The sequence below is a fragment of the Ranitomeya variabilis genome, chromosome 1 (assembly GCF_051348905.1).
Source record: "Ranitomeya variabilis isolate aRanVar5 chromosome 1, aRanVar5.hap1, whole genome shotgun sequence".
Taxonomy (NCBI): Eukaryota; Metazoa; Chordata; class Amphibia; order Anura; family Dendrobatidae; genus Ranitomeya; species Ranitomeya variabilis.
The window spans coordinates 134,096,903-134,112,005 of record NC_135232.1 but is presented as its reverse complement, the minus strand read 5'-3'; the positions used below and the strand labels follow the sequence as shown (position 1 = coordinate 134,112,005).

Sequence of the window (15,103 nt, the reverse complement as noted above, 5' to 3'; positions counted from 1 at the left end):
CCCACAGGATAGTAATGGAGAGGTGTCTATAAGACACCTATCCATTAGTAACCCCATAGTAATATTCTATGAAAACACAGACACCCAGAATAAAGTCCTTTACTTGAAATAATGACACAGATTCATTTAATGAATCTGCAACAAAAATAAAATAATAAACCCCAACATTCCTCACCTGTCCGCAGACAAGATAATCCATAATGTCTCTCAACGATCCTGATGGCTTTGAGAGCAGTCACTAATGTGACTGCTCTCAAAGACAGCCGGCGATACACTGACAGGAAGTAATCGCTCCCGCAGTGTATCTTTGAGCTGACATGAGACAGTTCTCATGCAATGGTGCTGTGAGAACACCGGAGCTGATTAGCTGATGTACTCCGGTGAACTCTCTTACGGCACTTTAGTGATACACTGCGGGAGGGAGTACCTCCTGTCAGTGTATCACCGGCGGCCAGGTAGGGCACTCACATCTTCCGATGTGAGTATTCTACACGTGAGATTGCCGTGGGACACTCGGAATTACGTGGACTATGGCGGACAGGTGAGTATATGGTGGTTTATTATTTTACATTTTTCTAGGAGACGAGGGCATCGGGAATTTGGTGTTAGGTGAATATAATGGGTTTATTATTTTTATTTGAATATGTATGTAATTATTTAACTTTTTTTTTCTAACTGTGAGCACAGGCGCCGGCAGATGAGACTACATCTCCCATCAGTGGCACCTGCTTTCACTGTTATCAGTGACAGCAGAGGTAGCCCGATGGGATCAGTAGTCTCGTCAGCCCACGCCTGCTGACCTGTGGTAAGCGTTTTACCGCAGGTCACAGCTGTGGGGTCGCGCTGCCATCTGACAGCATGACCCCACAGTGCTCTCACCGACATTCTTACGGGCGGTAGCGTTACCGCCAATAAGAACCGCCTCACCGATGTTTCCACGCTGTCAAACAGATGACAGCATGGGAAACACCATAGGAAGTATGTGAAAACACAAACAAAAATTCAGCAAATCCGCAAACATTTTTATACCTGCGTTTTTGCTGCGGATTTGATTGATTCAATTGAAGTCAATGGGTGAAAAACGCTGCAGAAACGCACAAAGATTTGACAAGCTGCAGGAAAAAACGCACTGCAAATACTCAAAGGAAGTTTACTGACTATGTGCACAACACTTCAGGATTGTCATTGAATTAGCTTGCATAAGGATTCCATAGCGTTTTTGGCCCATTTCTGAACGGAAAAAATGCCGCAAAAATGCATCAAAAACACACAATGTGCACAAAGGCTAAGGTTTCCATAATGTTTTTGACCCATTTCTGCGTGGAGAAAACGCATCAAAAACGCAGTGTCAGCTGACACTCCCTCTCTCATCATTCTCCGCTCTGCCTCTGACAGACACTGCCGTGCACTCACTGTGTGCCGGCAGGAGCAGGAACTGGAAGCAGCGCGGGCACGAGGAGAGGTGAGGAGTGTGCTGTGTTGTTTTTTTTTTACTCTATAACTGAGTACTGGACTGTGGGGCCATTCTGGGGGGGAGAGCTGCGCTGTATACTATGAGGCAGTGTGCTGTATACTATGAGTCTGCGCTGTATACCATGAGGCTGTGTGCTGTATACCATGAGGCTGTGTGCTGTATACCATGAGGCTGCGCTGTATACTATGAGGCAGTGCTGTATACCATGAGGCTGTGTGCTGTATACCATGAGGCTGCGCTGTATACTATGAGGCTGCGCTGTATACTATGAGGCTGTGCTGTATACTATGAGGCTGCGCTGTATACTATGCGGGCAGTTCTGTATACTATGAGGCTGCGCTGTATACTATGAGGCTGTTCTGTATACTATGAGGCTGCGCTGTATACTATGTGGGCAGTGCTGTATACTATGCGGGCAGTGCTGTATACTATGCGGGCTGTGTTGTATACTAAGGTGGGTACATTATACGTTATCTTCTATGGGGGAGGCTGTGTTATATACTATGGGGGGTGCATTATATTCTATGGGGAAGGCTCTGTTATATACTGTGGGGGGCTGCATTATATTCTATGGGGGCTACATTATATTCTATGGGGAGGTGGGCTGTATTATATTCTATGGGGGCTGTATTAGATTTTATGAGGGAGGATTGCATCATACTCTTTGATGGGGCTACATTATATTCTATGGGGAGGTGGGCTGTATTATATTCTATGGGGCTCTGTATTATATTTATATTCTATGAGGGGTGATTGCACCATACTTTATGGGGGGCTACATTATACTATATGAGGGTGGCTGCATTATATTCCATGGGGGTTACATCATACTCTGTGGGGTGGCTGCATTATGCTCTATGGGGTGGCTGCATTATAATATATGTGGGCTGCATTATACTGTATCAAGGACTATGGGGAATACATTATACTATATGAAGAACTATGGGGTGCATTATACTGTGGGAAGGGAATTATAGGACTGAGGAGTGTATTATACTATATGGAGGATTATGTGGTGTGTATTTTACAATATGGAGGACTGTGGTGCACATTATAATATATTGAGGACTATGAGGTGTATTATACTAAACAAGTAAAATGCTGCCTATTCATCCATTGATTGGATTGGTTATGCCGGAACAGAAATCATTGTTCTCAGCAGCACATCGCCGTTGTAAACTGTAGGTGTGCTGCTGGTAACATGATACTGTATGGTGATCTGTTAGTGATCTATTAGTGATTGTTCTGTTCCCATTATTCTTTCTCAGATGGTGTAAAGAGGCCGGGAAACAAGCGTTGAAAACTTCAGTATTGTCGATCACATTCCTTTAGTGGCCTGAACTCAGCGCTTGTAAATACAACAGAAATGCTTCTGTGTGATGTGCAATATGTTAGGATTTGAGGCCCCATTTTAAACTTTGCCTAGGGCCCCACTTTGCCTAAAACCATCCCTGCCTGCAGGGTGGCTAAAAATGAGGGCAATCTGGCCAGTTTATCCGTCTCCGGGGGGCCCCTGGCCAGATTGCCATCATGGGATTGCAGCTCCGCTGCCTGCAAGAGAAAAAGGCAGTGGAGCGGAGCTGCAGGAAATAGATTCATCCTGCTTCCTGCCACACAGCAGCGGCTGAATGACATCATCATTTAGCGCCACGGCTGTGTGAGACAGGAAGCTGCCAGCGATGGTGCGGCTTCAGGATACTGTGTGAGCAGAGGTGAGGTGTGTGTGTGCAGAGAGGTGAATGGTGATGTGTGTGTGTGTGTAGGTGGAGGAGAGGGCAATGATGGGGGTGATGGGGCCGAAGGCAATGATTGGGTTGATGGAGAGGGCAATGATAGGGGTGGTGGGGCAGGAGGAAATGATGCTGGCAGTGGAAATGACAATGATGGGGGTGGTGGGGAGGAGGCAATGATGGAGGTGGTGGAATGGGCAATGATATGGGGTGGTGGGGGAGAAAGCAATAATGGAGATGGTGAAGAGGTAAACGTGGTGCTAAATCATGGGAGGTGGGGGAGAGGGCAATAATGGGATGCGGGGGATTTATAATGGGTTTAAGATCAGGGGGAGGTGGAGGAAGACAATATTATCGATTATTATGTCTAACAGTCCCTTAGTATAAAGTGTACTCACTTATGTATAGCACAGTCCCTTAGCTTTGTCGCCTTAAAAGGAGGGGGGCCCAGGCACATTTCCTGCACAGGGGCCCCAAGCAGTCTGTGTCCGCCCCTGGTTAAAACCAATCCGTAGTGCTGCAGAAGCCGGTATACAGCCCGGGCCTTGGATTAGAGTGTTTTTAGCAAGAGTTAGACATCAATGCTATAAACAAGGGGATCATGGTACTCTGTCAGGCTACGTTTGCACAATGAGCTTTTTGTGAGTTTTTCATTTTGCAGAAATTCTGCATCGTTTCTGCAAATATTACATAAATTAGGTTACTTGCATTTTTTCATTGCGTTTTTGAATGCTTTTTTTTACATTTGTGTTTATTGCATTTTTGACGCTGCAGTTTTTATATCTTCTTATGTCATGTTTTAAATAAAGCTGCTTTATTTTTGATACTTCCTGGTATTTGGATTTGACAAAACTTTATTGACACAGTCATTGCAGATTTGTTTCCCCTGCAAAATTGCACTAAAAATGCATGTGCGTTTTTTACCTACAGCTCTTCAGCATCTAATGCAAATCTATAGGAAAAATCTGCACATAAAATGCAGCGTATCCATAAGAGAAATTGCTATGTTGCGCATTTGAAACCGCAGGTCAGTTTACACTGAGTAAAAAAGAACTGGAACTGTGAGACGCTATGTTTTTGAAGCAGCAAAAATATGCAGCATCATAAACTCATTGTGGGCACACAGCCTTAACATATGGACATCCCTCCCTTTGATGGAGAGCACAAAACCCATTTCATTGTCATTCTGTTGTAGAAAAATATTTTAGGATTGCATTTAACTGAATACTAGGGAGAAAAATTGATAAATATTTCAAAGAACTTACATGTCTCCATGGACCAATCCATAAATCTCAGTTATGTGCTTATGGTAGATACTTTTGAGAATGACCAGGTGCAGGACAACAACAACTGCAGGAAGCCCCCATCCCACTACAAAGAAGATGAGATGCCGTCGTTCTGCGTGCTCATCGTTCATCACTAGAACATACCAGAAATTAATTGCCTAGAAAATAAAAGTGATAACATGCAGTAAACAATAAAATACATACTGTACATATTGTGTGTGTGTGTGTATATATAACCCCTGTTATGAGCAGCCCAGTCTCCAGACCTGAACCTCATTGAAAACCTCTGGAATGTAATCGGGAGGATGATGGATAGTCACAAGCCATCAAACAAAGAAGAAATGCTTAAATTTCTGTGCCAGAAGCAGTGTGAAAGACTGGTAGAAAGCATGCCAAGACGCATGAAAGCTGTGATTAAAAATCCTGGCTATTCCACAAAATATTGATTTCTGAACTCTTCCTGAGTTAAAACATTAGCATTGTTGTTTCTAAATGATTATGAACTTGTTTTATTTGCATTATTTGAGGTCTGAAAGCAATGTTTTTTTTCTTTAATTTTTTTATTTTGGTCATTTATCTTTGTCAGAAAAAAAATACAAAATTTATTGTTTGGAACTTCGGAGACATGTTCTCAAAAGTTTACAGAATAAAAGAACAATTTAAATTTTACTCAAAAATATACCTATAGAGAAAAATCAGACAAACTGAAAATTTTGCAGTGGTCTCTTAATTTTTGCCAGAGCTGTTAATATACATACAGATGCTTATCACAAAAGTTAATTTATTTCAGTTCTTCAATACAAAAAATGAAACTCATATTATATAGTCATTACAAACAGAGTGATCTATTTCAAGTATTTATTTCTGTTTATGTTGATGATTATGGCTTGCAGCCAATGAAAACCCAAAGGTCATTATCTCAGTAAATTAGAATAATTAACAAAAAAACATGCAAAGGCTTCCTAAGCATTTAAAAAGGTCCCTTAGTCTGTTTCAGTAGGCTCCACAATCATGGGGAAGACTGCTGACTTGACATGTCCAGAAGGCAGTCAATGACACACTCCACAAGGAGGGTAAGCCACAAAAGGTCATTGCTAAAGAAGCTGGCTGTTCACAGAGTGCTGTATCTAAGCATATTAATGGAAAGTTCAGTGGAAGAAAAAAGTGCGGTAGAAAAAGGTGCACAAGCAACCGGATAAACCGCAGCCTTGAAAGGATTGTTAAGAAAAGGACATTCAAAAATTTGGGGGAGATTCACAAGGAGTGGACTCCTGCTGGAGTCATTGCTCCAAGAGCCACCATACACAGACGTATCCAGGACATAGGCTACAAGTGTCACATTCCTTGTGTCAAGCAACTCATGACCAATAGACAATGCCAGAAGTGTCTTACCTGGGCCTAGGAGAAAAAGAACTGGACTGTTGCTCAGTGGTCCAAGGCATTGTTTTCAGATGAAAGCAAACTGTGCATTTCATTTGGAAATCAAGGTCCCAGAGTCTGGAGGAAAAGTGGAGAGGCCACAATCCAAGCTGCTTGAGGTCTAGTGTGAAGTTTCCACAATCAGTGATGGTTTGGGGAGTTGGTCACCTGCCGGTGTAGGTCCACTGTGTTTTACCAAGACCAAAGTCAGTGCAGCTGTCTACCTGGAAATTTTTAGAGCACTTCATGCTTCCCTCTGCCGACAAGCTTTTTGGAGATGAAAATTTCATTCTCCAGCAGGACTTGGCACTTGTCCACACGGCCAAAAGTACCAATACCTGGTTTAAAAACAACAGTATCACTGTGCTTGATTGGTCAGCAAACTCACCTGACCTTATCCCCATACAGAATTTATTGGGTATTGTCAAGAAGATGATGAGAGACACCAGACCCAACAATGCAGACGAGCTGAAGGCTGCTATCAAAGCAACCTGGGCTTCCATAACATCTCAGCAGTGCCACAGGCTGATCGCTTCCATGACACGCCGCATTGATGCAGTAATTGATGCAAAAGGAGCCCCGACCAAGTATTGAGTGCATTTACTGAACATACATTTCAGTAGGCTAACATTTCGGATTTTAAAATAATTTTTCAAGCTGCTGTAATAAAGTATTATAGTTTACTGAGATAATGACTTTTGGGTTTTCATTGGCTGTAAGCCATAATCATCAACTTTAAAAGAAATAAACACTTGAAATAGATCACTCTGTATTGATGCGGCGCCCCAGTGTCCTGGTCGTCGCAGTGATGTCATTATCCTTTCAGGGGAGAAGTGATGTCATGTCTGAAGGCAATGAAAGACAACCACATTCAGGTATTACACACATGCAACATGTTCACACTCCAGACCAGAAGGGGGAGCTCTAAGCCTGTTTAGGGTGAACTCCCCTATTTACATCCTGATTTGGAGGAAAAGGGTTCAGTTCCTGTCAGGCAGAGAGAAGGAGAGGAGCTCTGCTCTCATGACGTGCTGCAACTCCTGGGAAAAGACACTAAAAGGTGAATATACTGCAAAGAGTGTGCAGGAAAGCGGAGCATAGGAGAGAAATACCAGAGGGAGAACAGCCAGGAACAAGCTGCTCCTCTCTGAGGCGCAGAAGCCGGTAGCCAGATACACCGAGGGAGTAACTGTCTCCAAGCCTTGCTCCAGAGACCGGCAGGACAGTCAATTCCAAGTTGGCTGCCCGACCTTAATACCTAAGAAGACACGGAGGCAAATTGTGGAAGAGGGGCGTCTCTAGGGTCCCTATAAATAAGCTCCAGGCCTACCCAGTCATACGGGTTGTCCTATCCATACCATCTGGGGGACAGAGAGAGAGAGAACATCAGAAACATCCACGAAAGTTGTGAGGACTATCCCATGGTGCTCAGCAGGGAGGTACTACAACACACAGGCATTAGTAGGAAGGCTACTGATTTCCACCTGGATAAGGGGACTTTGGAATTGCCTTCAGACCGACCGGACCCTGCCTGCCCTGTCGTCTGGCGCTCCGGGCTGAGGATACCATCCGAAGTCTTCAGTAAACAAGGTAAAAGACTGCAAACCTGTCTCCTCGTTCTTTATTGCACCTTGCCCATATATAAACTCTTTTACTGGACACCCCTGAGGGCCATGGACCGGTCAGCCACCGTGACATCCCCCGAACCGCAGGACCCGGTGCCGAGTACCCCATTGCCCTACACTGGGGGTGATCCATTTTGGCGTCATGAACAGGATCTACTTAAGCCTGGAAAAATCAGGTCATGTGCGCCTAAGAACTGTGCCAGAACTGTATGTGAACTACGATTTGCTTAAAGACTGTGTGTTGCAAATTGCCACCAAAATCTGCCATTGCCGCACCGTGTGGAGCGTGAGGGGAGGTGCCATAGCTTCAAGGGCGGCGCCAGCCGGAAAGAGCGCGAAGCAAGAAGACCGGTGCCGTGCTGCTGCCTGGGAAAGCCGGAAGTGGAGACGCCGTGCAGCAGAGCCGCCAGAAGAGACACTGCAAAGTGCCGATTCCAGAGAGGAGCCCCGACTTCCACCAGGTTAGCAGAGGGGAGGAACGGCCATGTCCAATCCGGGAAGGGAAGTAGAGGCGGTCACAGCCGTAGACTTGGAAGCACCTCCAGGCCCTGCAATAGGTGCAGCCGCAGGCCTTGTACCACCGCCGGGTTCCGCAGAGCTTGCCGCTTCCATCAGCCAGCCGGGCACCACCACGGCTACAGAGGCCATATTGCCCTTCTCCATGCCATACATACCTGGAGCAGCCTGGCTCCCACGATACTCTGGAAAGTCGCATACATTAACTGACTTTAAGGAAGGGATCTGCAGCCTGCTTGAGTTTTATCCCCTGACAGAGCCTCAGAAAGTTCACATGATAACGGGCCATCTGTTTGGAGCAGCTCTGAGAGAAGTGAAGTCCTGTCCCGCTGCGGATAAGAGAACTGCGAAGCAGGTCTTTGCAAAGCTTAAAACCACCTTTGACACCCGCACCGCTACAGAAATTAAATTGACGTTCTATGGGTGCAAGCAGAGGCCGCAGGATAGCTTACGGGACTATGCCCTTAATCTCCAGGAGGCACTGCGGGCAATCAAGCAGGATGATCCAAAGAGCATGCAAGATGAGGTAAACTCTTAAAGGAGCGGTTCATCGAGGGGCTCCTGTGCAGTCACCAAAGGGCCCAACTGCACCTCCTGGCCATGCAGAATCCTGACCTGACCTTTGCGCAATTTAAGGACAAGGCCATCCAAGTGCTACAGAAGCGACAGCCCAGCCGTGCAGTACTTCCCAGGCGTCAAGCCCTCACGTACCACCAGGAGGTGGTGCCAGATGCTCAAGTTTCTGCCGGGTTGTCCCAGGTCCAGGGCAGGGCACAAGAATGCGAATGCCGATGCATTGTCCAGGATGCCCAACTTACCAGAAACAGAAGACTCGGAAGCACTAGAAGAAATAGAGTTGCCAGCTTTCCATCGCCCCAAGGCCACTCAGTATTCCCATCATGTGGGGAACAGGCGCAAGAACAAGCAGGATGCCACGCTGAATCCCCTGCCACACCATGGATGGGCAGAGACTCAGGACAGTGACCCCGCGGTCCATTGGGTGAAAGAGCTCCTGACATAAGCAGGTTCGCACCCTGGCCCAGAGGATCCACAGGAGACGCAACAGCTGTGGAAGGGGAGAGGCAAGCTGTTTATCTACGATGGTAAGCTGTACCGAAGAAGCATCGACCCACGCACCCATGAGTTGGTATGGCAGATAGTAGTCCCAAAGCAAGATGCGCCAATGGTTCTGGAAGTGTACCACGATGGAGCGGGACACTTCGGATGGAGGAAGTTGGAGAGTCTGCTTCGTGGAAGGTTCTACTGGATTGGCATGAAGAAAGCCATCGAAAAGTGGTGCCGAGAGTGTGGCCCATGTAGCCTACGCAGGAAGGACCGTGACAGCCAAAGGGCTCCACTCCAGCCCATTATCACCAAACAACCGCTCGAACTGGTCGCGCTAGATAATGTGAAGCTAACACCCAGCCGGTCAGGCTATGTCTATGCCCTAACCATCATAGATCACTACTCTAGATTCCTGGTAGTTGTGCCTGTCAAAGATCTGACAGCAAGGACAGCAGCCAAAGCCTTCCACCAGTACTTCTGTAGACCACACGGGTACCCGGAAAAGGTACTGACTGATCAAGGACTAGCCTTTGAAGCGGAAGTGTTCCAGGAATTCTGCAACTTATACGGGTGTAAAAAGATTAGGACGACACCGTATCATCCCCAAACCAACGGGATGTGTGAAAAGATGAACCAAGTGGTAATTGACTTACTGAAGACTTTGCCTGTGGAGGAACGGAACTTATGGCCAGCAAGTTGCCCGACTTAGTAGACATGTACAACCACATCCCAGTGAATTCCACCAACTGTACCCCAGCATACCTGATGAGTGGAAGATCCAGCAAGTTACCTGTTGATCTAGACATGGGATCTTAACCCCAGAAGATACCTCGCCAGATGCAGATTGGGATACAGAAAGGCAGCAAAGGTACCGCAAATACAGGAATGCGTGGAAAGAAGTCTAGCCCAAGCCAGACAAAAACAAGAAAGGGACTACAACCAGCATGCTCCTGCAATTCCCTTGTCGCCAGGTGAACAAGTACTCAAAAGGAAGAGGAGACTACACAAACTTGATGACCAATGGGAAGCAGAACCATATACCATCCTGCCATCTGACTTTGACAATACAAAGGTCTGTCTCATCAGCAAAGATGGAGGAGAAACTTCGACAGCAATATCCAGGGACCACCTCAAAGTATGCCCTGACAAGCTGAGAGATAGAGAAACAGATCCAAGAACATCGCCACCTGTGGAAGAGGAGAAGGTGATACACACTGTTCTTGGGGACTTTCCCCAGTCTTGGACTCAAATAAATCAGGCCATCATGGTACCTGTTTTGCCAGATCATCTGGAGCCAAGCGAGACTCTGCACCAACAGATTCCAACAGCCGACGCGATCCCAGCCGTAACTCACCGACAGCAGACTCCAACAGAGGACACCATGCCAACAGTTGAATCGGCAAGTCCACCCTCTGCTGTCGGTGAATCTGCCATGCCTACAAGTAGTAGAAGCAGTCCTGAGAGCTCCAGCATACCAGTGCTACCTAGACTCTCTAGAAGTGTAGCCAAAAGACAGTGCACTACACCAGCGATAGCAAGCACAGTGGACCCCGTTAGGTCACTAGCAACCCCTGCATTGCAGAGGTCTACACGTAGCACTAAAAATCAGACCCCAATTCGCTACAAAACTTGGAAATATTAACGGTTGCTGCTGTTTGGTTGAAAATGTTTGCATATATATCTTTGTTACAGATTTAAAATGGACAATGGAGTAATGGACAGTGAATTGCTCCAAAACTTTCATTATACTTTTAAAAGGGATCCCTTTGTTTACCGGGGATCCCTGCTGTTTCAAGTTTGCACTCACTGAACTGGGAGTCATGAACTGTGCATGACCGAGACTTTCGCAACGTTCAAGTGTCCTCACCTCCCACAAAGGGAAGCAATGTTAAATTAATTTGTTTTACAGCATTTCAAAATTTTGTATGTCTTTTTGCTAATGTATTGTTGTTCTTCTTTTCCCAGTCTCGGAGTACTGGATTTAACAGGGGGGGAGTGCGGCACCCCAGTGTCCTGGTCGTCGCAGTGATGTCATTATCCTTTCAGGGGAGAAGTGATGTCATGTCTGAAGGCAATGAAAGACAACCACATTCAGGTATTACACACATGCAACATGTTCACACTCCAGACCAGAAGGGGGAGCTCTAAGCCTGTTTAGGGTGAACTCCCCTATTTACATCCTGATTTGGAGGAAAAGGGTTCAGTTCCTGTCAGGCAGAGAGAAGGAGAGGAGCTCTGCTCTCATGATGTGCTGCAACTCCTGGGAAAAGACACTAAAAGGTGAATATACTGCAGAGAGTGTGCAGGAAAGCGGAGCATAGGAGAGAAATACCAGAGGGAGAACAGCCAGGAACAAGCTGCTCCTTTCTGAGGCGCAGAAGCCGGTAGCCAGATACACCGAGGGAGTAACTGTCTCCAAGCCTTGCTCCAGAGACCGGCAGGACAGTCAATTCCAAGTTGGGTGCCTGACCTTAATACCTAAGAAGACACGGAGGCAAATTGTGGGAGAGGGGCGTCTTTAGGGTCCCTATAAATAAGCTCCAGGCCTACCCAGTCATAGGGCTTGTCCTATCCATACCATCTGGGGGACAGAGAGAGAGAGAACATCAGAAACATCCACGAAAGTTGTGAGGACTATCCCATGGTGCTCAGCAGGGAGGTACTACAACACACAGGCATTAGTAGGAAGGCTACTGATTTCCACCTGGATAAGGGGACTTTGGAATTGCCTTCAGACCGACCGGACCCTGCCTGCCCTGTCGTCTGGCGCTCCGGGCTGAGGATACCATCCGAAGTCTTCAGTAAACAAGGTAAAAGACTGCAAACCTGTCTCCTCGTTCTTTATTGCACCTTGCCCATATATAAACTCTTTTACTGGACACCCCTGAGGGCCACGGACTGGGTCAGCCACCGTGACATCCCCCGAACCGCAGGACCCGGTGCCGAGTACCCCATTGCCCTACACTGGGGGTGATCCATTGACTCTTTATAATATATGAAAGTAATAAATGTGAATCACCTGCGCTAGTTGATGGTGTAGATAGTGTAGGACCTGTAGTAATAGTTACACTGTAGGAAAACTGGAAAAGGGCTATGTTAAATGGATTGGCAGACCAAATAGTGAATGTTCGTTACACCAGTGCACAAAGATATTAGGATCGGGGTGAATCACAGCTAGAAGTGATTAGTTAGGTCAACCTGCTTATAGGTATAAACACATGCACTTACTAGATACTGTGCCTCAATGGTCCCGAAACAGTAGAAGGTAGCAGTCCTTTTTGCAAGTTGGTGCCTGCAGACTGCACCGTGAGGTTGCGGGGAAATAGCAGGACTGACTGAACTACGAACGTTGTAGATAGCGCGGTGTAGCAGTGAGCAGATGCCGCCAGCTCCTGGCGTGCCCCGGCCGGAAGCTACGCCGGAGCAGTGGCGGAGTGTGTAGGGGGCGTGCTACCTGTTGTGACGTCACAAGGTTGAGAGGCGGGCGCGTGTCAGGGGCAACCAATCCGACGCGTTTCGAAGGATACACTCCTTCTTCGTCAGGGCCCTGACGAAGAAGGAGTGTATCCTTCGAAACGCGTCGGATTGGTTGCCCCTGCTACACCGCGCTATCTACAACGTTCGTAGTTCAGTCAGTCCTGCTATTTCCCCGCAACCTCACGGTGCAGTCTGCAGGCACCAACTTGCAAAAAGGACTGCTACCTTCTACTGTTTCGGGACCATTGAGGCACAGTATCTAGTAAGTGCATGTGTTTATACCTATAAGCAGGTTGACCTAACTAATCACTTCTAGCTGTGATTCACCCCGATCCTAATATCTTTGTGCACTGGTGTAACGAACATTCACTATTTGGTCTGCCAATCCATTTAACATAGCCCTTTTCCAGTTTTCCTACAGTGTAACTATTACTACAGGTCCTACACTATCTACACCATCAACCAGCGCAGGTGATTCACATTTATTACTTTCATTGTTTAACGTTAGACAGAGTTCAGCACAGACTCTGTCACATCACCAGCAGCTTTGTTTTCTCAGCCCCCTCCCCCTATCGTATACATCCATCCATTTTCCCTAATTTTTGTCCTGTTGGTGCAGCGCCAGTGTATATCTTGTTTTCTTTATAATATATGTTTCACTTTTTGTATTGAAGAACTGAAATTAACTTTTTGATGATATTCTAATTTTGTGAGAAGCACCTGTATATAATGAACAAATCAATTCAGAAAATGTACTAATATAAAAAGAATTAATGGGATTTATCAGAGCACATTGATGGCCTATGTTTAGATCAGAATGTTTATCCACTTGCCTTGTCAGACCAGAACTACAGTAACGATCATGGGATACAGAGGTTCTCCAGTGTAGATGACCCCTTATTAGAACATTTTGAGGCATGGTAAGTGGATTCCCAACATAAGAACATCTGGAATTGGCTAAACAAGAGAGATCAATATGGCACAGCTCCCTGTTCTGGAAGACCACCAGTTTATATAAAAGACTGTAGCCTTTAGTCAATTCTGAGTCTTGTTCAAAGAGCTTCTAATAACATTCAATAGGATTGCATTCTGACCCTTAGACACTCATGGAGTTCAATATAGGTTGGAAGTTTCTCCCAATGTAAGTAAGTTGTATGCAAGTCATAAGTCAAGTCTGGAATTTGGACATTGTTTTTACATCAAAAGCCATAAAAGTCACACATTGTTTGACCACATGACTTCTCACCTGTAGCCCTAACCTTATCCACTGACACCAAGCAATAAAAGTCTCAATTCAATGATTGCAAGCAGATCTCGGAAATGATGAGAAATGAATATGCCAATTATATTACAGAATGTTTACCTTTACATTGTGCAATGGATAAGCTTGTTTGCTGAAACTGGAAACCACAAGGCATTTGTGAACTATAGCTCAACTTGTAGGAAACCGGCCTCTTATGACCAATCTATCAGCTCCAACAACCAAACATTCACATTATAGTTCACTCCACATAAACTCTGTTAAACAATCTTATGCAAGAAATACCCAACTTTGTGCAATATATAGCGTATTTCACATTGCAGCATTATACCGTGCCATGAAAAAAGCATATGCACCTGTCCGAATTGGGCCAGACAAAGATAACCCACCTAAGAAAAAAAACGCTGGTCTACATGGTTTATTGAATTAAAAATTCTGTTTAGACCTAACCGCCCCTATATGTAACAGGACCTGCCCCTTTACCTGCCGAATTAATCAGTTGACCAAATTCAATTGTCAATATTGTTCAAGTTCACTTGAAACATCAGTCGTATTACTGCCAGACCCATTGAGTCTAAACATCACTGAAAGAGGACAGTCACAGATCAAAAAAGTGACCAGTTTATGCTTTTAAAGGGAACCTGACAGCGGATACATGCTGCCCAATACAGGGGTGGCATGTATGATTTCAGGCAGATATATTGTTTTTCTCTGAAATGCCACTGCTCCAGAGTCAATCTTTAAAAGGGACCAAGCTGGATGTGAGACTAGCAGGACAGGTGGGTACTTAGAGGCTTCCCCCTGCCTTCCCCCCTTGAGTGTCAGGTCTCGCCCTCCCTGCATAAGTGTATAAGTAGAGTCCTGTTAATTACTGGCAGTTGGTGGGGAGAAGGCGCCGGGGACTTAAAGGGATTAAAATATATCTATTCCATGCATTGGAATCAGACGTGTATATACTATACACTGTTAGTTCCCCGATAACTGTCCTAGTGGTGAAAACAGCCACAGCCTCGTCCATCATTAGTCAGTCAATTTTGTAATTGTCCTGAAGATTGGAGGTGATGGAGCACTGTTTCCTGACAAATTGTTGGCAGCGGTGAGATCTGTGTGATCTCTTGACCGTTATCCTTGACATTATGTATGAAGAAAACCTACATATATTCCACGTTAATCCACAATGAAAGACTTTATAACAGAGAGGTAGTTTGCAAAAATTCACTACCTAATTTCCAGCTTTGGAGTTAAAAATC

The 15,103-nt window shown here is 45.7% G+C and overlaps 1 protein-coding gene across 1 annotated transcript in view; it reads right to left on the bottom strand.

Annotated features, from left to right (window-relative positions):
- The window catches only part of ADGRV1 (adhesion G protein-coupled receptor V1), a 742,217-nt gene that overhangs the window by 85,726 nt on the left and 641,388 nt on the right, over positions 1 to 15,103 (bottom strand). The window contains exon 86 of the mRNA XM_077289021.1: positions 4,470 to 4,648. Coding sequence (XP_077145136.1) covers positions 4,470 to 4,648 — 179 coding nt within the window. The remainder of the gene's footprint in view (positions 1 to 4,469; positions 4,649 to 15,103) is intronic.